Raw genomic sequence first — 22,378 nt, forward strand, 5'->3', positions numbered from 1 at the left:
GATGAAGACTGATTAAATAAAGCTATAAAAATATTAGTGTTTCAAGAGTTTTTAAAACGCTGGTTTATTATTGAACCAGGATATATGAATTATCATAATTTGAAACAAGAAATCAGTGGAATTTATTATCTTCATTGTAACTGATATATTAAACACAGCAAAGCAAAATACTCTAATTGGATGTATTCATTTTTATGATTTTGATCAATTATTACAGTTTCAACTAGTCTCACGACTTGATAACAAATTTATCTATCCAAAAATTATTATGTTGAATAAAGCGATGAAGTATTGAGTTGTAGATATACAGCTACTCCAGTAAGAAGTTATCCTAATGATTGAGAATCTTAACTGATTCGACAATATTTGAACTTTTTCCCATGAGGGAAGGCAAAATGCATTTATGCACAGATATGAGCTTAGCTAGCTAAGTCCATCATGTGTGTGACTGCCTGATCTTATTCATGAAAACATTAATGCATTCATTTTTTGTACAAAACACTATAATAATATAATTAACTAGCCGTCAGGCTCGCTTCGTTCGCCATATCCGTCTAGCCCCCTGGACCCCCGACTGGATCGTCCAAAAATGAGATCAGCGGGCTCGCTTCACTCGCCTGCATTTTTCATTTGAGCATGCTTCATTCCATCAGAAAGTCAAAGTACTGAGAAAACGCAGAAAAGCTGAGAAAAACGTTGGAAAAACGCTGATTTTGGGCGTATCTTTGATGAAATATTAAAGACACCTCATCACAAAATTTTTAGACCCTAACTAAACCGCTGTACCAAATTTGAACATTTTCTGTCTATAACTTAATGAAAGTTTTCTTAACTAAGAAAACGCAAAGAACCACTAATTTTGGGCGTATCTTTGGCGTTATTTCAAATTCCTGCTAACACAACATTATTACACCCCAGCTGAGCTTCTATGGTAAATTTGAACATTTTCTGTTCATTTGTTCTCGATAAATCTGAGAGAGCGCAAAAAACGCTGGAAAAACGCAGATTTTGGGCGTTCTTTGGAAGATTCAAATTCCTTCTAACACAACATTATTACACCCTAGCTTAGCTTCTGTACTAAATTTGAACAATTTCTGTTCATTTGTTCTCGATAAATCTGAGAAAAAGCAAAAAACGCTAATTTTGGGCGTATCTTTGACGTTATTGCAAATTCCTTCTAACACAACATTATTACACCCTAGCTGAGATAATGTACTAAATTTGAACAATTTCTGTTCATTTGTTCTCGATAGATCTGAGAAAAAGCAAAAAAAAAAAAAAAAACGCTGGAAAACGCTAATTTTGGGCGTATCTTTGACGTTAATGAAAATTCCTCCTAACACAATAATTGATATGGCGGAAGGGTGTGGCTCGTTCATCAATTGGGCTAGTCAGTCGGGTCGAGCGAGGGGTTTGTTACCACTGTCTGAAAAAAATGGCATTTGGTGGCCCTGAAAAGGGCCAAGTTTGTTGCTGGTGGCCCTGAAAAGGGACCAAGATTGTTGCTGGTGGCCCTAAAAGGGACCAAGGCAGGCTAGATGTTTAGTAGTCGTCGACTGGCGCGATACCACGCCGCGCGAAGGTCCCGGGCAGGTCCGTCTGGTGCGAGAGCAGGCCGGCAGGGGCTCAAGTCAATGGTTCGCAGTCTCCACTCTGGTTTACCCGGGCTACGGAGAGGGCTGACCGGGTGATCTACTAGCCAGAGGTCGTGCCGAATCTCCGCCGGGAGGACCTCCTCGACCACTTCCTCGTTTAGAAGGGGCCTTCGGTCAAACCCCGGGCAGGCAGGGTCGTAGGCTTCTGCTGCACACACTCCGATGTCGGTTCGGCACCCAACCCGCGCATCCAGAACCGCGCGCCAGTTTGTATTCTATGTTTGTAAGTATGAATTGTATATTAATTTTTTGTTGACATTAATAAATTGAATTGAATTGAAAAATTGAATTGAGTTGTTAGGCTGGGGCGCTAAGTCTTGGGGCGCAGCTGGCGCGGCGGTGTACAGCCTCAGCCTCTCCTCCACCTGTCGAAGCCGACGTAGGGCCCTCCTCTTCTGGATTCGGCGGCCGGCTCGGTTCCTCCTAGGCATCGGCTGGGTAGTAGACAAGGAAGACACCTCAGGTTGCGGTTAGTCTCGCCGTGGTTCCCTCATTGGCCTGCTCGCTGCTCTGCTCCTGGTCTCGGTAGTGGTCTCGGCTGGTAGTGGTCTCTGGTAGTGGTCTCGGCTGGTTCTTCAGTGGAAGGCTGCTAGTGAGCAAGTGCTATCGAGGGTAGATGAGTAGCCCCCTTTTATTCACAGTCCCCGAGTTCACCTGCGCTGCTATTGGCCGGCGGTGCTCGGCCAATAGAAACGCAGGAACGGGTGGCGGCGACTGAGGCGCACCCTGGTGGCGGGTGGGTCAACCACTCATTTGGTTGATGCGTGGCGTGGGGAGCAGAGCAGAGCGGCAGGCTGAAAGGTAGCGAACGCGAGGGAGGTATCAATTCCCCCCCCCCCGTTTGAGGTAGCCACGGCGAGAATTTATTGATTGCAAAAAACAAGATACAATGTTTACAAAATATACAAAAGTGCCATTGGGCGATAATTTTACAGAAGTGAGACCAGAAGGGTCTCCCCCAACAGGTGGGCTGTGGTCAATAATTACAGAAATAAGACCAGAAGGGTCTCCCCCAACAGGTGGGTTGTTATTCCAAGAGATGTTGTTGGTCGGTGGTTGGAGCCGGGCGTAGTTGAGTCTCGTACACCTTGATGGTCTCGTTGTCACGGGTGATCCAGTAGACAGCTCCTTGGTTGTGGGCGACCGTATATGGTCCCTTCCATCTGGGTGCTAGGCCCGCGTGGAATTTCTGAGCCTTGTTTGAGAGTTGATGATTCCGTGTGAGCACCTGGTCGCCGATCTGGTAACGAGGCTGTGTCTCGGCTATCGGGTCTCCCTTCCTATTGAGATAATTTTCTTGGTTCAACACGGCTTCGCGTTGGATTGCGGTTAGCGTGTGTAGACGCTGGTTAATATGGTCTTAGTGCAGTTCGAGTTGATTTTCGGGCCAGTGGCTCCATTCCCCTGGCCGTGGAAGGATTTGGCCAAACAGGATTTGACTGGGGCTGTATCTTGTTGCCGTGTTCTGTTGATTTCGCAGGGTGAATTGCACGGATGGTAGTTGGTTCTCCCATTCTTGGTGTTGTTCTTGTAGGCGGATCCGTAGTCCCTTCTTGAGTTCCTGGTTCCTTCTCTCGGTAGGGTTGGCTCGGGGGTGATAAATTGGCGTGGTGTAGTGTAAGACTCCCCATTTGAGGCAGAGTTCGTTCCATAGTTTCCCCGTAAACTGAGTGCCATTGTCGGAGAGTAGGATTTTTGGGTATCCCCATCTGGGAAACAGGTGCGTATCCATCGTGCGGCCAATCGTGTTGGCGTCGCCATGAGGCAGCGGGTAGGCTTCTATCCACCTGGAGAAAGAATCAGTGATGACCAATATGAATCGATTTCTTCGCTTGGAGAGTGGGTGGGGCCCATCAGATCGAGACATACGGTTTCCCATGGTCTAGTAGACCGTCGCGGTCGTTGCGTAGGTTCGTGATTCCGGTTGTACGCTTTTGAGCAGCTACACAGCAGGCAATTTTGTACGTACGCGGTTATCTGCGCCTTCATACGGGGCCAAGTGTAGTATGTAGCGATGTTTCGGTAGGTTTCGGCGTAGCCTGGATGTCCCATTAGATCATCGTCGTGATAGCGGAACAGTAGCCGGGTGCGAAAGTTGGGCGGTATGACTATTCGCCAACCGTCGCGTGTCTTCTTCTCCCAGAGTCGGTTGTGTAGGCGGTAACTGGTGAGGAATACTTGATCAGTTCCCGGTTGATCCTCCAACGGTCGGGGTTCGATCTCCATCCATCGTTGCACCTGCGCGTTGATCTGGTCGTCTGTGGCCTGTGCTTTCCGAATCTCTTCTAACAGTTCAGTTTCGGTTGCGATGCTTGCTAGCGTAGCGGGTTCACTGGTGACTGGCAGGATGTCGGGAGGCATGGTTCGTTCTAGTTGTTGACTGGTCTCCTCAACTTTTTCGTTGTCGGGTTGCCGTGACAGTGCGTCGGCGAACTGATTCTCTTTACCCGGGCAGTGTTCTAGGGTGAAGTCAAATTCTTGTAGGAGCAGGGCCCATCGAGTGAGTTTGGCGCGGCTGTCCTTTGCAGTTTGTAACCAGGTAATCACCTTATTGTCGGTACGGAGTATGAATGGCCTGCCTTCCAGGTAAGGGCGATATCGCTTTATTGCCCAGACAACCGCAAGGCACTCTTGTTCGTTACTGTGATACTGTTGTTCCGTGTGGTTCAGCTTGGCACTGGCGTATGCGATCACCTTACGGTCATTGTTGATTTCTTGGTATAGGACAGCCCCTATACCGACCTTGCTGGCGTCTGTCTGTAGGATGAAGGTCTTGGAGAAATCTGGTCGACAGAGTGGTTGGATGTTGGCGGTCAATGCTTGTAGGCGGCGGAAAGCTGTCTCTTCTGTTGGTGACCATTTCCATCGCGTCTTCGTGCTAAGTAGCTCAGACAGAGGCGCACAAACGTCAGCGGCGTTGGGTAAAAATTCTCGTAGCCAGCCGACTACTCCGAGAAATTCTCGCAGTTTCTTTCTGGTGGTGGGTGGTTGGGCAGAAGTCACAGCTAGGATAGCCTGCGGTTTTGCTTGGTTGCCCTCGGAGGTGATTATGTGACCGAGGTATTCAAGTTGCTTGCGGCCGATCTGGCATTTTGCTGCTGAGACAGAGAGATTGTATAGATTTAACCGTTCAAACACTTTGGCTAAGTGGAGTAAGTGTTCTTCCCAGGTATCCGAGTACACAATGATGTCGTCGAGATAAGCGTAGCAGAACTTGTCGACGTATCCACTCAGTACCTTGTTCATCATGGATTGGAAGCAGCTGGGTGCATTTCGTAGGCCGAAAGGCATGACCTTAAATTGTAGCTTTTCGCCGTAGGGAGTGGTGAAGGCCGTGTAAGGTCGAGACTGGGGTGCGAGTGGTACCTGCCAGTATCCCATCCGTAGGTCGAGTGAGCTGAATATTTTTGAAGTTCCCAGGCTTCGAATGACGTCCTGTAGGGTCATCTGCGGTGCCGTGGCTGGAACGGTGATGGAATTCAGCCATCGGTAATCGATGCAGAACCGTGATGTGCCGTCCTTCTTGGGGACAACGACGATTGGAGAGTTGTAAGGCGAATCACTGGCTTCTACCAGGTTGCGTTCCTTGAGGGCGGCAACTTCGGACTCGATAATTTGCAGTTTCTCCCGTGAGTATCGGTAAGGCCGCTGGCTGCGTATTTCTGAGCTGTTGAGTTGAATTGTCATGGTGGCGGCCGTGGTGATGGAGGGTGGCATCTGCTCCATGAACAATTTTGCGTGTTGTTGCAGTAATACTGTTAACCGTCGGTGCTGGTCGCTGGGCGTGTCTTCTAGTAACTTGTCAACCAGGTGAGTGTCCATCTCTACTGAGACTGGTGGTTGCGCTATCCAGAAGATCGTGTCTCGCTGCGTCTTGCCGTAGATTAGCCTGTCTTGCTCAAAGTCAAGCACTGCCTTATTCTCCCGAAACCATGGTCGTCCCAAGATGATGTCTTCGCGTAGGTCAGGTAGACCTGGGAAGGGAATATTTTGAATGTGCTGTTGGATCTGGAGTTCCAGATGTCCTTGTATGGCCGTTTCGCAGCTAGTGGGACGGTTGGCCAGCAGTACAGGTAGCTTCAGCGGTTGGATCCGTGTACCGTGGTCGAGGTGGGCAGCTCTCACAAAGTTGTGCGTTGCGGCTGAATCGAGTAGAGCGTGTAGTTGTTTACCCGCGAGGATGACAGGGATCCGGGGTAGAGTCTGTCCGTCTATCTGGATCACGGCTAGGTTCGGTGCTTGGCTGGGCGGAGGGCTGGTGATGTGGTTGTTGACTACTGGGGCGGCAGTGTTGGTGACCTTGTCGGTGACTGCGGCCAGGGCAGTGTTGGTGACCTGGTGGCTGACTGCGGCTAGGGCAGTGTTGGTGACCGGCTGGTTGATGGCGGCTGGGTCAGTGTTGGTGACCTGGTGGCTGACTGCGGCTGGGGCAGTGTTGGTGACCTGGTGGCTGAATGCGGCTGGGTCAGCGTTGGTGACCTGGTCGTCGACTGCGGCGAGGGCAGTGTTGGTGACTCCGTCCATTTCAGCGATCCCGGTAGGTGGCGGGTGCGTGTGGGTCACAGTTGCATGTTCCTCCCCAGGCTGGTGGTCGATGACGCGCTCATCGTCGGCTGGTGATGCTGTCCTCTCGCGGGCCAGTAGAGGCGCGGCTGCTGGGTGCTGTGGAGAGTCTCTGTCAGCCGGGAAGAGCAAGGGGTCTCCGGTGACATTGGAAGGAGACTTAGCGACGCTAGCAGGGTCTACGGTGGCGTGACGGGTAGGCGATCGATCCGTTGTGAGTGAGACGGTCATGAGTGACGGCTGGGTGGTTGACGCGCAAGGGTGTGCCGGACGCGGTTGCTGTTGTGAGACGGTGACCCGGTGACGACTGGTACTGGGTCATTCTTGATAGCCCGTGGAGGTGCGGCTGCTAGGTACCGTGGAGAGTCTCCATCAGCCGAGAAGAGCGAGGGGTCTTCGGTGACGTTGGAAGGAGGCTTGGTGACGCTGGCAGGATCCACGGTGGCGTGACCAAGGAATGACTGGCTGGCCGGTTCGGTGACGGTTATCGCTTGTAGTTGGGGTGGTGACCTGCAAGGCTGGCGCTGCGGGTCTTGCACCTCATCGTTAGTGTAGTGGACTCCTACTTTCCGTGCTGGAGGGGTGGAGTCCGAGTCTCTCCAGTATCGCCGTTTCCCTGCCGTTTCTTCGCGAGTTCTGGGCAGTCGCGATGAAAATGCTTGGCCGGGCAGTAATGACACTGAGGAAGCTGGTTGTAGTTGAACCTCGGCGGCGGCTCTCGATGGGGTGGCCCTGCGGGTGCCGTAGGTTGAGGCGGCTTATATTTTGGTCGACTGTTGAGGTCGGTTTCCAGGTCGTTGGCGATCATGATCAGCTCTTCATAGTTCGTGGGACGAGCAGCTCGAACTAGGGTGCGAAGCTCGGAACTCAGCTGACCGATGAGCAGGGCGATCACCTCGTCTTCAGCCAGGTTGGTTCCTAAGCGCTGCTGTAGTTGGAGCTTCTGACGGATGAATCGCTCCACTGGCTGGTTCGGTTTGTGGGTGGTGCCATAAAATTCCGTGTGAGCGGCTGCGATTTTATGGGCTCCCGAGAAACGGGCCTGAAGTCGGTCACGGAACTGTTCCCAGGTTTGATTGATTTGATTTGATTGATTTATTTATTCCTTGAAAAAGCATTACAGTAATTCACAATTTAGAAATATAACAACAAAATGAATCAATAGGAAATACAAATAAACATAAGGAACTACTTCCCCAAAAGAGCAAGCTCGAGCTTGGGGAAGGAGCAGCCGTACTTTGACTACTTACTTATTATTAATTAATATTACAGTATATACATTAACAACTAAAATCAAATCCTTTCAATAAACAAGATAAATCAGTGATGCTATAATAGATCAATATATTTACATACAATATGTGTTAGATGCAACAAAATTTGTAAATTATAATAATGACCTGATATTGCCTAGCCCAGTGTATAACATGATATAAGATGTGGTACAAAATGAAATCTATTCAATTGGAATAATTACTATACTAATGTAATCCAGAAATTCTCGGCGCTATCCCAGCCATGAGAGCTAACCAGATACTTTTTCAAATGTAGTCCAAAGTTTTTTTGGGCGAGTAAACCTCTCAAATTACTTGGAAGAATATTAAAAAATAATGGAGATAAATATATGAAGCTACGCTGACCAGCAGTAGTCAATAATCTAGGAACAGTAACCAGACCTGACTCCTCCCGTCTTGTAATAGCACAATCCGTTCTATTAATGAAATGAAAAAGTGATAGCTTCTTATAATATAATATGATGTGTTTCAGGTATATCTGTCTAATCGGTAGAACTGAAAATTCCAAAAAAGCCAATCTTGTTGAATACATTCTATTCTTTTTCAGAATAATTTTTAATATTAAATTCAATTCAAATTTTTTTTTATTTATTCAAGTAAGTTACAATACATTCTGGTTCATACACGAATCTACAATAAATTACAGTACAACAGCCAATTATGCAGCAAATTTCACATATTATGAAAACTTATTAATTACAATGAAGATTGAATGCAACATTAGAATATTGATAATATAGTATTGTAATATAACTACATAAATCAGCGGTGTTTCAACAATGAATAAATGATAATTTCAATGAATAATATACACCCCACTATATATTATATGTGTTGGGGTATAAGTAATTAGTTGCTTATTGCGTGTAATAATTACTATTTACAAACTTCATTCACTGATATGGGATTAAAGTTTTTTATAATAAAATTAGTAAAAATGTATAATACAAACAAACAAAATTATGGAATTAGTAAATAAATATTAATGTTCTATTAAGGATAATAATAAGAAAGGTTATTTTTAGAAAAATGAAAAACAGTAAAGAGTGGAATGAAGAATAAATAGTTTCAATATTTACAGTCTAACTAAATTTTCACAATTTTCCACTCCAATATCAACCAACCAGGAAAATAAACTTTTCTTGAACCTGTGTCTATTGAATTCTTCCCTAATGTAACTTGGTATTGAATTATAAATTTTGGTCCCAAATATGTGTAGTTTCTTTGCCCAAATGTAGTGTTCATCCTTGGTACTATTGAATACGTGTTTCTCTGCCTTGTTTGATGGTTATGATCTGCCAGTCTTATGTGTTCGTTGTTTCTCCTCATTCGCGTGATGATAGCCTGGATGTAGAGTTGTCTTACACTCAGTACTTTACTGTCCTTGAAAAGAATGTTCGTGGGGAATTGATTCTCCTTGAAGCCTATTATTTTTAGTATTCGTTTTTGAAGTTTATAGAGAGGTTCAACATGTGTAAAATTCGTAGCTCCCCAGATAATTATGACGTATCTTAAAATTGATTGCACTAAAGAAAAATAAACAGTTTTTAATGTCTCATAGTTGAGGATTTTACGGAGTTGATAGAATTTGTAGAGAAGCTTCCTGATCCGGGTAATTGATAGATTAATGTGCTTGTCCCATTTGAATTTGTTGTCCACTATTGTTCCTAAATATTTTATTTCATTGACTTGTTGAATTGAAGGGCAATCACACGGGTTGTTGGTGCTTCCACAGTGATGCAGGATTATTGAAGAATCCGGTGGTCTCGTCCGTTCTGTCAGAGAAAAGGCTAAAAATTTCGTTTTTGTTGCATTTACTGTAAGCAAATTTTCTCTTAACCATTTATCGACTTTGATCAATTCTTCCTGTGCCAGATTAAAAACTTCCTCCCAGGTGTTTCCTTCAAATAGTATACACGTATCATCAGCAAAAGCTATTACTCTTCCTCTTATCTTAATTGAACATAGCTCATTTGCATATGCCAAATACAGAATTGGCCCAAGAACTGTTCCTTGGGGAATCCCAAACTTCATCGTTCCCTCTGAACTGAGATGTTCTTCAACTTTGACTTTTTGACGCCGGTCACAGAGGTATGATCTAAACCATGCTAGAGGAACTCCTCTAATTCCCATGGCTTCTAATTTCTTCAGCAGCAAACTGTGATTAACAGTGTCAAAAGCTTTTGCTAGGTCCAGGAACACTGCTGCACATTTTTTGTTATTTTCTAGCTTATCTGTGACAAAATTTGACAATTCTAATACCGCATCTTCTGTACTCCTCCCCTCACGAAAACCAAATTGATTCCTAGATAGTAAGTTGTTTTTTTCCATGTAATTCACAAGACGTTTCTTTACCAGTTTTTCCAAAATCTTAGAAATATTGCTTATAAGTGAAATAGGCCTGTAATTGGTGGCATTTGTTTTGTCGCCTCCTTTATGTAATGGTCTAACACATGTCTCTTTCATAGCTTTTGGAAAAATTCCTTTTGACAGACTTAAATTAAATATGTGAATTAATGGTTTTACAATTACATTTTTTATCGACTTCAATGTTCTATTATTGATTCCATCAAGTCCTGGAGCACTGTCATTTCGCAAACTACTAATAGCTTCAAGAAGCTCATCTTCAGTTACTGGGTGAAAGTAGATGGAGTGTAGAGTTCTTGTAACAGGTTTATATTGGGATATGATTTGGTCTAGTGGTTTTCTTAAGGAATCTATTATTGTCTCCGCCATTTCTTCACCTACATTTGTGAAAAAGTTATTCATGTGGTTGAGCACAGTTTCTGGATTTTCCTTTAGATTGAAAATCCTATCATCTATTTTAATAGCATTCAATTTCATTTTTGTTTTTGATTTAGAGTCAGTAGCATCTTTGATTACTTTCCACATTTTTTTATTATCCTTTCCAGCTTCATACAATTTCTCTCTATAGTATTGGTCCTTTGTTTCATGAATTAAAGCTGTGAGTGTATTCCTATACCGACGATAGAAGTTGGTTAAGTTAATGTTGTTTGGGTCTTCCTTTCTTCTTTTGTTGAGTAGATTTCTGGTTCTTATTGCTGCTACTATACCTCTGGTGATCCATGGTTTGATGGGTTTGTACTTCTTCTGCCGCCGATGCTGCTTGATATTATTTTGTATATGTTGTCTCAGAGTTGATAAGAAGGTGTCATAAGATGTATCTGGATTATTATCTTCTAAAACATGAATCCACTCCTCATTCAGTAGTTCATTCTTCAAGCTATTAATGTCTATTTTCTCGTTTATTTCATGTGTTCCAGTTTCATTTGCACTATTTCTCGAAATATGTTGCACTCCTAGAATTGTGGTGAAGTGGTCAGTTATTGTTGATTCATAAATGATTGGAAAAAGATTATCTCTGGAGTTGGTAGCAATGTGATCTATGCAAGAAGCAGTTTCTGTTGTAGTTCTGGTTGCTTGTTTAATGCAGAGTCTGAGCCCATGCTCGCTTAGAAGATCGCAGTAGTCATTCAATTGATGATGTGGACGAATTTGAAGGGTGTTAATATTCATGTCTCCGGCACATATGACTTGTTGCCCTCTTAATTCATTCAGGATCGATTCCAAGTCACTCAGGAAATCTGTAATATCATTGAAGGACGGTGATCTGTATATTGCAAGGATGTTCCACTTTTTGTCTGCTGCATCCAACCGAATATGTAGGACATTTGCCTGGTTAATATGTAGCTCAACACATTGTACATTTATACTATCTTTAACATAAACAACTACACCATCATTTTGTAATGGGTTGTTTATGGTGGAAAATACATCATATCCTCGAATGGACTGGAGTACAAATTCAGTCCTAATCCAGCATTCGGTTAGAATAATAACATCAAAAGAAAAATTAATGTCGCACAATTGAATCATCAGCTCATCAAAATTTCTTCTGATACTCCTTATATTGAGACAGAAGATGCTCAAATCACAAGAACTCAATGCTGCACAAAGTTGTTGACTGTTGTTGATCACTTCATCGTTTATTTCTTCAAAATAATCAAGATCCTCGAAGCTGAGCAAATTTGATAAGTTGTTGTTACTCATTATTTAAACTCTCATTAATCCCTTCCATGTTTCTTTCATTCCAGCTTAAGAGAAACTCTTCACTAACATCCTTTAGTTTTCGAATTAGGGTCAGCACTAAATCTTCTTGCCCTGTTGTGATATATCTGAAGGTTTGTGTGTGTCTGCTCATTGCTACTATTACATGTTGTGTGCTGTTATATATTCCAAGTTGTTTTTTATTGTTCCTTATCAGAACTACATTCTTGTGAGTTAAGCCCTGTGCTTCATGAATTGTATGGACTTTAACTGAAGGGTGAAGTTTTGATTGCAGCTCTTCTAGCACTGTTTTCTTCTCGAGCTGAGTGAATGTAAGAATCAGAGTGTTAGGTTCAAGTGGTCCAAGTTCTCCATTTGTTATTGGAGGTCTGACGGATAACAGGACCTCATTTTTCGTACTAATGTCCTGGTAGTAGCTGGAAAGGATGTAGCAGACGTCTATTGGACACCTTCTAGTTACTGTTTGATGGATTCTCTTCTCACAGAGAGATGAAATGTGTGACCATTCAGCTGTTAATTTACTTCTCTCTATGTAAGGTATTTGGTTTGAATCTCCTAGCAGAATAATCTCAGAAGCACCAGCGAGAGATGAGACAAATCCCACGAAACCTGCATGCATTAATACTGCTTCATCTATGAAAACACGTTTGTACTGCTTTTTTGATCCGTTTATTATAAAAGATGAAACTGTTCTATAATCCTGTTTAATTATTCTTTCATATTTATTTTTGTGAATTCTATTCACCTCTTGCCTAATTTCATTTATTCCAGCTCTTGTCTGACACAAAATGAGATCTTTACCTGGTGTATGTTGCTGAAGGATAAAGTGAGTTTTACCACACCCTGGAACTCCATCCATCCAAGTTATTTTTGGCATCTTACAAGTTGTGATGTCAACTTTTAGAATATTCTTCAGAAGCTCAGCATTCAGCATGATTTGGGTGTCTCTACTGACTAGAATATACTTTTCCTTAGTTAAGAATGACTTTGTTGTTTCATTGTAGGGTACGTATTTTCCTTCATTTTCTAAACAGAAGCCCATTCGATATGTAGTGGATGTCGGCCACAGGAAAGTCTTAAGTCGATTGTCGTAGATGTTCATCTCGTTTCGCCTTATCTCTTGAATACATGCTGCTGAAGAAGAGATATTACTATTCAGTGATGATAGTACTCCCCTATATAAATCCGCATTCAGAACATCATACTGTTGAATAAAGTTCCTGAGTTCTATCATACTGTTCAAATAAGCATAAAGAATAGAATCATACGGTAGGTATCCTTTTGAACAATCTTCAGAGCCATCGTTTTCATGTGGTATATCCAAGAACTTTAGATTGTTTATTCCTCTGTAATAGAATACATAATTCAGGTTTTTAGTTTTAATTACTAAACTTAAAATGTCCAAGCATGTAAACTCGGAGTCAATATCAAAAGAATCTATTCCAATCGTAATGTTGTATTTATTTAAATTTTAATAAATTTTGTATTGTTTTTACTGGTTTTAGAACATTTGTATATGCACCACCCCAACCCACAATACCATATTGGAGCAATGACTGTGCCAGTGCATAATACACCATCTTCATGACTTTCATAGGCAAAACAGAACGTAATTTCACAAATAAATAAATAAGTTTTCTAGATCGTGTAGTAAGCTGCGACAAATGTACATCCCACTTTAAATGCTGATCAACCATTACTCCAATATATCTGATACTGCTAACCTTCTCTATTTTATTACAATTAACTGAACACCCTAAATCTACATGACTAAGACAATTTGGAGAATGCAAAACAAGTGACATATTAACTGGCTGATTCTGTATATTCAAGGAAAAAGAGATGTATTTTGTTTTGGACAAATTCAGAGTCAGTTTTCTTCTATCAAGCCATTTTTTTACTTCTCCCAGTCCCCTAGCAGCTGAGTCATATGTGCTAGCCCAGTTTTCTTCATGAGAAATTAAAACTGCATCGTCTGCAAATGACAATATTTTCCCATTGATTGAATTAAGGTTACAAAAGTCATTAATATAGATCAGGAAGAGGCAAGGTCCAATCACTGTTCCCTGTGGGATTCCCATTTTAACAGATTTATATTCACTAACAGTGTTATTTACTCTAACACATTGTTGCCTATTCTTTAAATAACTGCAAAACCATCCCAGTGCCACATCCTCAAGACCAAGGCTACGGAGACAATCAAGTAGACGATCATGGCAAACTGTATCAAAGGCTTTTGCAAGATCAAGAAAAATAGCTATTTGTCTCCTACCTACATCCAAGTTTAAGATTGTTTCTTGAACAAAAGCAGCAATTGCTTCCTGTGTTCCCATCCCCTCTCTAAAACCAAATTGATTTTTTGACAGAATATTATTAACTTCCAAAAATTTATGTAGCTGTCTCTTTACACATTTTTCAATTATTTTAGCCAAATTCGAAAGTAAACTTATAGGTCTATAGTTGGTAATTTTCCTTTTGTCTTGTGATTTGAATATTGGTTTTACTACAGTTGCCTTAAAAGAATCTGGAAAAATACCTTGTTCAAAACTTACATTAATAATGTGTTTGAGTGGAGAGGCAACAATACTTTTAACAGATTTTAAAACAGATACAGTAATGCCATCATGACCAGGCCCAGATGCACCTCTAAGACTCTCGATCGCCTCCACAACCTCAGTCTCTGATACATATTGAAAAGTAAAATAATCTTGCGAATTGTGGGGATTGTCTGGTTGCAAATCATCACCAGCTCACTAGGAATATTTTGTACCATTTTCTCTCCTATAGAGATGAAAAAATCGTTAAAAGCATTAGCACATATATTGGGATTATCCCTAGCACTATAGACATTACCATCAATTTCAATTTCTTCCAAACACTCCTTCCTTATTTTACAACCAGCTACCTCCCTAACTACATTCCAAGTCCGTTTTACATCATTTCCAGCCTCCTCAATTTTTCTGCTATAATACAATCGTTTAGCTTCTCTAATAAGGACTGTCAATCTATTCGATAACTTCTAAAATAATTTCTCAGATTTAAATTGAATGGTTCCTTTTTACATTTGTTAAATAGAGCTTGCTTTCTTCTAATAGAAAATACTAAACCTTGAGTAATCCATGGCTTGATTTTTTTAAACCTCGAACTAGATTTGGCTACATTTATAGTGGATTTTTCAATATAGCTTTGTAGAGTTGCTACAAAGTTATCTGTTGAAACATTAACATCCCTACTAGAAAATACAGACTGCCAGCCCTCAGACTGGATAAGAGACAAAAGCCTATCATAATCGAGCCTGGTGGCAACAAGTGGCAACTGAGCAGCATTGTTAGTCAAGTCTATTTCACAACGAACCCTAAGAGAAGTAACATAGTGATCAGTAATACAAGTCTTCAATACCATGGGTTCAATGTGCTTATTAGTGTGAACATTACCGAAATAATGATCTAAACACGAAGGTGTTCCCTGAAATGGAACCCTTGTAAAACAATTCACATAAGATATAAGCCCATTTTCGTTCAATAAATTCAAATAAGATTCAGTGTGGATGTTATTTCTATTATTCAAGATATCCATATTTATATCTCCTACAAATATAATATTTTTTCCTAAATTTAAATTCGAAAGCAGCTCAGCTAAAGAGTTAACAAAGTCCTGGCAATTATCATTAGGTGATCTGTAAGCACAAACAATAACCCACTCCTCCTCAAAAATTTAAGGGTGGTGACGAATTCTCCGTAGTCTATCCACCAGGCGGCGGCGTCGTCTTGTAGTTGTGCTTTTAGAAGCATGACCCAGGTATAGCTGGGAATGTGGTGGCCCTGTAGCAGCTCGGTGCACTGTCGCATGAAGGTGATGGGGTCTTCATGGAGCTTGCCGCGGAAGAACGGTAGCAGGGTCACTATGCTGGTCAGCTGGCTGAGGTTGCCGGTGTAGCTGACGGCTGGAGCCGGTAAGTTGGCCATGTTGCTGGTTGCGGTAGTGGCGTGACTAGAGGTTGACGGTGGAGCAGGCAGGTTGACGGTCAGCGCGCTGGTTGCAGGGTGGTTGGTCGAGCGGGCTCGCTGGTGAAGGCGGGTGGCTGCGTTGCCCCGGTTTCGCTGGTGGAAGCGGGCGGCTGCGTCGTGCTGCTGTCGGTTTGACCGGTGGTCTGTGCAGGCCAGCCGGCGAATGTAGACTCGTTGTGCTGGCTGGTTGACTGCATCGAATCTTCGGTGGTCGTATCTCCACTGTCTCCGGCTCCGGTTCTAGTCGCTACCATGTTCAGGTGTTATGGGCGCCACTGGGAAATTGCCTGTTCCCAGACAGGTATTCTGAATTGAGAGATTCAGAGACACATTTTGTTGAAAGAAAATAAGTTTGAATTTTTGTGTGAAAAATTCAAGACATACATTTAGATGAAAAATTTAAGACATACATTTAGTTGAAAATTTAGGTTGACATTTGTTTGAAAAAAAAGTTTTGACAGTGGTAACGGGTTACTGTATCTCCATACAGTGAGTGGCCCCACGTTGGCAGGCGCCAATAATTGATATGGCGGAAGGGTGTGGCTCGTTCATCAATTGGGCTAGTCAGTCGGGTCGAGCGAAGGGTTTGTTACCACTGTCTGAAAAAAATGGCCTTTGGTGGCCCTGAAAAGGGCCAAGTTTGTTGCTGGTGGCCCTGAAAAGGGACCAAGATTGTTGCTGGTGGCCCTAAAAGGGACCAAGGCAGGCTAGATGTTTAGTAGTCGTCGACTGGCGCGATACCACGCCGCGCGAGGGTCCCGGGCAGGTCCGTCTGGTGCGAGAGCAGGCCGGCAGGGACTCAAGTCAATGGTTCGCAGTCTCCACTCTGGTTTACCCGGGCTACGGAGAGGGCTGACCGGGTGATCTACTAGCCAGAGGTCGTGCCGAATCTCCGCCGGGAGGACCTCCTCGACCACTTCCTCGTTTAGAAGGGGCCTTCGGTCAAACCCCGGGCAGGCAGGGTCGTAGGCTTCCGCTGCACACACTCCGATGTCGGTTCGGCACCCAACCCGCGCGCCAGTTGTTAGGCTGGGGCGCTAAGTCTTGGGGCGCAGCTGGCGCGGCGGTGTACAGCCTCAGCCTCTCCTCCACCTGGCGAAGCCGACGTAGGGCCCTCCTCTTCTGGATTCGGCGGCCGGCTCGGTTCCTCCTAGGCATCGGCTGGGTAGTAGACAAGGAAGACACCTCAGGTTGCGGTTAGTCTCGCCGTGGTTCCCTCATTGGCCTGCTCGCTGCTCTGCTCCTGGTCTCGGTAGTGGTCTCGGCTGGTAGTGGTCTCTGGTAGTGGTCTCGGCTGGTTCTTCAGTGGAAGGCTGCTAGTGAGCAAGTGCTATCGAGGGTAGCTGAGTAGCCCCCTTTTATTCACAGTCCCCGAGTTCACCTGCGCTGCTATTGGCCGGCGGTGCTTGGCCAATAGAAACGCAGGAACGGGTGGCGGCGACTGAGGCGCACCCTGGTGGCGGGTGGGTCAACCACTCATTTGGTTGATGCGTGGCGTGGGGAGCAGAGCAGAGCGGCAGGCTGAAAGGTAGCGAACGCGAGGGAGGTATCACATTATTACACCCTAGCTGAGCTTCTGTACCAAATTTGAACATTTTCTGTTCATTTGTTCTCGATAAAGCTGAGAAAACGCTGGAAAAACGAAGATTTTGGGCGTATCTTTGGACATTTTTCCAAATCCGTTTTTAGTGCGCCTCTAAAGGGCCAACTGAACATACCTACCAAATTTGAACGTTTTTGGTCCGGTAGATTTTTAGTTCTGCGAGTGAGTGAGTGAGTCAGTCAGTCAGTGAGTGAGTGAATGCCATTTCGCTTTTATATAATTATATAGAATATAGATAGATACCATGGAGAAAAAACTAGGCTGAACCTGAACCATTTCTCTCCCAATTTTTGATAGAAACATGGGATAATGTGAAAAATATAATTCTGGCAGTTGCTATTCATGAACTAACAAAGGAATTTAATTCAATATTTATAGCAATAGAATTATTCAATATATTGAATAAATATTGAATTAAATTCCTTCGTTAGTTCATGAAGATATTATCTAGTGGATGTAACATGAGCACTTACAAAACCTTACCTCATTAAATGTATCAGTGTTGGTAGACACTTCCTTAGTATTCTTTGCCGGAATACTTTGGACGTCTTGAGTTTTGGTGGAATGATCAGATTTGTCCTGCTTTCCATTTTCCTTCAGTTTCTGTAATGAACCAGGATAAGGATGTATGAATTATCATGATTTGAAACAAGAAATCTGGAATTTTCTATCTTCATTGTTTCTGACATCTTAACCCTGCATTACACGCGGCTGATCTGAGAGATCAGAAAGGGATATTTTTCGTTGCAAAATTTCTTGGAGTGGCAACACTGAGTTCAGCATTCCAAGATTCAAGATTTCTTTATTGCAGAAAACATTTTATACAAATGCATAGCATCGTCATAGATTAAACATGGTAAATAAAAAGTATTTACATTCGAAGAAATAAAAATAAAAACACAAGCATACAAACAGCAAACAAAATACCCTCAAATTAGAAACTCCTCTTTTCTATATGGACATATTTCTATTAACATATTTTTTATGACTCTTTTAAAATTACCCACTTCTAGCTCTTTTAAATGTGCGGGAAGCTTATTATAAGCTCTTAACTCCTTAAAGCAGTTCAATGTATTTGCGTAATTTCACTGGTTCACTCTAAGAGATTCAGAATTTCCATTATCTTTCTAGATATGATTGAGGAGTGAGTCAGTCCAGTTGTTATTGTTGCACACCATATTGAAGTCTGCCTTTACAACTTTTGATCTGTGCGATCACCGCGTGATCTCAAGAAAGCCATGTGTGTAAGAAGCCACTATGCTTGGAACAATCACGTATGAGATGCCAGAGTGATTGTACTGAGGATACTTTTTAATTTGATGACTTTTTGACAATATATACTCATAAAACATAATCAATGAATCATCTTTCATCAACCCAAGACCTCCAATATACCTCATCTGTCAAGAAATGAGAGAAATTGATGATTTTAGAAGGAGTGATCTGTCATATCACCGCGTGTAACATACGATAGAAACCTGTAATTCAAGTTTAAACACAGCAAAGCAAAATACACACTCTTCTAATTCGATGATTTTTTTTCACCAAAACGTCAATTTATGAATAACTATTTATTTCAAGTGTGTTAAGATTTACGTGAATTAATAAGTCCGTGGAATCAATTTTGGTGTATTTGAATGATGTAATAAGATTTCATAAAACCTTGGACACATTGGAAGAAAAAGGAGGTAATATTTCTGTTAAACTCAACCAAAGTTCTTTATCCAAATCTAATATAGAAGCTATTTTGCAGTTCAAATGATAACTCTGGCACAATATTGATTTTCAAAGAAGGTATAGAGTGATTTATAAATCTAATGAACATTAGAATAATTCACATTCATAATTTAATTTACATTCTACATTTCAATAGTTTCCAATCTCAAATGAATCTATTGAACACACTTTTTCTGAAGGAATTGTTTAAAAATTATTTACTACTAATTTATCAACCTTCCGGTAGTCGCGCTCGTACTCAATCAAACGAGCAGTCGCGTGTTGTATTTTTTACAACATCCAATTTTTCAAGTGTTATGTACTCTGTTTACTGTCAAAACATATTAATTAATTGTATAATTACTTTTCCATTTTCTTGGATTATTTTACGCCTATGAACATTTGGATAAATACCATTTCATAGTCCAATAAGGTACATCAAGCAAAGCCATCAATTCTGTGTTATTGGTTCGTTTACAGTCCCTGTGTACAGTCTTTCCCCATCTTATGCACAGTGCGACTTATGCACTGTCGCGACTAAATGGCACCTAAAGACTGAACCATTGCTCGGTTGATACTGCAACTCAGTGGAGTGATGGGGGGAAAGTTTTGGAATGCATAGATGACTCATTCACTGACACCACCCCATTCAATAGTTTGGTGCAGCAAAAAAACTGACACTGTTGTACTTTTTACAACAGCGCGACTGCCAGAAGGTTAATACAGTAATTACTTTTATCTCGGACTGAAGTAGATTGCGAAGAGCCATGACATCTTCCTTGATACTAGAAGTTTCATTTTCAACCTCCTCATTAGCCAGCCGAGGAGACGTTTCTTCCTATGAAACAAAAAAATAAATTTCAATCAAGTAAGGTAGGATTCCAATCTCAAAAATCTACAAAGATATATTTTTATGCGAATTAGAATGTTGTCTTATTGCTGATGATGACCAAATGAGCCTTTTGCTAGTGCGTGGGTGATGGAAAGAGCGTTGGTGAATATTGATGAGATGATCAAACGTCAACGTCCATGCCATCGGAGGAATTCGAACGCATGAACCAGGTGGTGCTAGCAGACCGAAGTTTGTAACACTCCTTACCACTGGACCAACCCGGCCGGCATTTTGAGTTCTATTGCAATATTGTATTTTTGTGTGTGATGATTTCAAATTTTGATTTTTTTTAATACAAATTATTATGAGAGTACCTAGCGAATGCCAATGAAATACATAATTATTTTAATAAAAACTTGTAGTACCCTTTATTATTAAAAACTTGATAACTTATTAATAACTTGAGTCATTTTTTAAATTACCAAAAAAAGCTATGGTCGAAACTAGTCCTTGAAATGTTTTAAAGTTTTTAATAATAAAGAGTACTACAAGTTTTTATTAATTTGTAAAAAAGTAGCGCAAATAAGTGAATGCTTTTATAAATTATTTTATTATTTTACAATGAATAATATACAGATCACATTAATGATTAGAAAAGAGTCTACAGGCTCAGTCCAAAATATGCCTCAATCAATTACCAAAATTGAGAGCACTCAAAACTAGGGAGCACTAGTAAAAAAGCTATTTAGATCGAGTAATCGATCATAGAAAAGTGCAACCAATCCTAGATTAACACTCTTAAACAGTCATAAGGTCAAGTCAGAGGCCCTGAAATCGATCAGGTGTGACCTGAAAATTCTCTATATTATATAAGAGTATTAATAAAATATTCCACGCTGGATTATTTAACTTTTTCGTCATCAAACTGCAATTATTGAAAAAATTCCAATAGCATTATTGGTCTGTTTTATTGACCGAACGCAGTGAGGTCTATGTTTTAACTCGGATTTTCTTTCGTCTGTCTGTATGTATTTATGAATGTAACGCAATCACGGCCAAACGCGTCGATAGAATTCTATTAGATTTGGCGGGAATATTCATTTTTTAACTGCCCGTCAACGTATACACAAGGTTTTTTTTTAAATTTTGCATTTTAAGGATTTAATGAAAGGAAAAGGAATTTTCTCCATACTCTGATATCACTATATTATATATAATATATATATATATATCACTATATATCACCTACTCTGAAGATAGGATTAATCAGACTCAAGGTACCTAGAATACAGGTACAATACAGGTACGCGGTTGAACACATGAGAATTGATTGGGAAGAGTTATATCATATAGAATGAAAATAAAAAAGAATGGAATGATGATTGAATGAATGAATTATGATAAAATGCAGCAGCACTCACAAAACGCTTGTTGAGTTGTAGTTCGGCAAAATTCAGTCTCTCCTTCAACTGTTTGATTTCGGTACGCAGCATGGCGGCTGTCTGAGTGGAATCGTTGCTTTCGGGGGGTAAGTGGTCTGGATGACGCCTGCGCAGATGACTTTGTAGGTACGCCTCTTCGATGAACGCCTTACCGCACAGGTGACACTGTTCAAAGAAAATTCACATTCAACCATACAAGTCAAATTTATCTCATTTTTGACTTTGGTGTTTTCGGTGAGATATAGTGATATTTATCTATTATGAAACACTAGAATATTGTTTAAAAATATCACGAATTTATTGAAAAGCTACATACATGTTCCAATACCTATGGTGTCATCTTCAGAGTGAAAATTCAAAACTTTTGAAGCACAACATAATTCACAAAAACTTCTCATGAAATAAAAAACTCAGGAAAACTCCTGAGTGACATAAGCCTGTGCACAGGTAAACTAATCCCATCTTTGGTAGATTAACAAGAACTTCATCAATAAGAAAACATAATACACAGAAAAACTCGACAGAGAGCAATATCTAAATAGAAGTTCCAATATAATAAAAATTGAATGAAACAAAATGAGTATTCATCAGGGTAGCTCAAGAGAAAGGAAAATGTAATTTGTTTAATTTTAACTAGTGAGCTCCCGGGATGGAGAACTCGATCAAAATGCCGCTTACATTCTGTCAACTGATCTATTAAAAGCAGTGGGAAGGCAAGAGAAATAGTTCAAGTTGCCCTGAGTTATTGATAGCATGCAATTAATAATCCACTAACAATTAATTAAGAATTTATAATGCATTTATTAATAATTTGAGATTTGTTATAGAGATTACTACTTTATTCTTCTTATGCACTTTCAATGTTCTCCTGTTATAATATTGTTGTAAACGTGCTTTTGTAATTGACACTTTATTACATTTAAAGTTTACATTCATGAGTCAGATAAAAATAAAAGACTACATCAATTTGGAACGTTCAACGCTTTAGGAGGGATAAGTATCCATGTAGGGTTAGCCTACATCATTATAATAAAAGAACGAAGCAGTGAGTTAATTATGTTGGCCTACGGACTAGATATGTATAAGGCCGGTTGCAGACGAACCACTATCGCATGTGGGAAGTGGGACCGACATACCACAGAACAATACGACTAAGGCCCGCCGCAAAGTAGACTC

General features: G+C 41.4%; 1 protein-coding gene across 2 annotated transcripts in view; it reads right to left on the reverse strand.

Moving 5' to 3' along the window:
* The window catches only part of LOC111049278 (zinc finger protein DZIP1L), a 38,880-nt gene that overhangs the window by 9,831 nt on the left and 6,671 nt on the right, over nt 1-22,378 (reverse strand). For both annotated transcript variants that reach the window (XM_022335350.2, XM_039436392.1), the window contains exons 4-6: nt 21,182-21,367; nt 19,662-19,766; nt 17,696-17,815 (exon numbers count right to left, since the gene is read on the reverse strand). In XM_022335350.2, coding sequence (XP_022191042.2) covers nt 17,696-17,815; nt 19,662-19,766; nt 21,182-21,367 — 411 coding nt within the window. The remainder of the gene's footprint in view (nt 1-17,695; nt 17,816-19,661; nt 19,767-21,181; nt 21,368-22,378) is intronic.

This window comes from Nilaparvata lugens, chromosome 10 (genome assembly GCF_014356525.2).
Source record: "Nilaparvata lugens isolate BPH chromosome 10, ASM1435652v1, whole genome shotgun sequence".
In the NCBI taxonomy this organism is placed as follows: domain Eukaryota; kingdom Metazoa; phylum Arthropoda; class Insecta; order Hemiptera; family Delphacidae; genus Nilaparvata; species Nilaparvata lugens.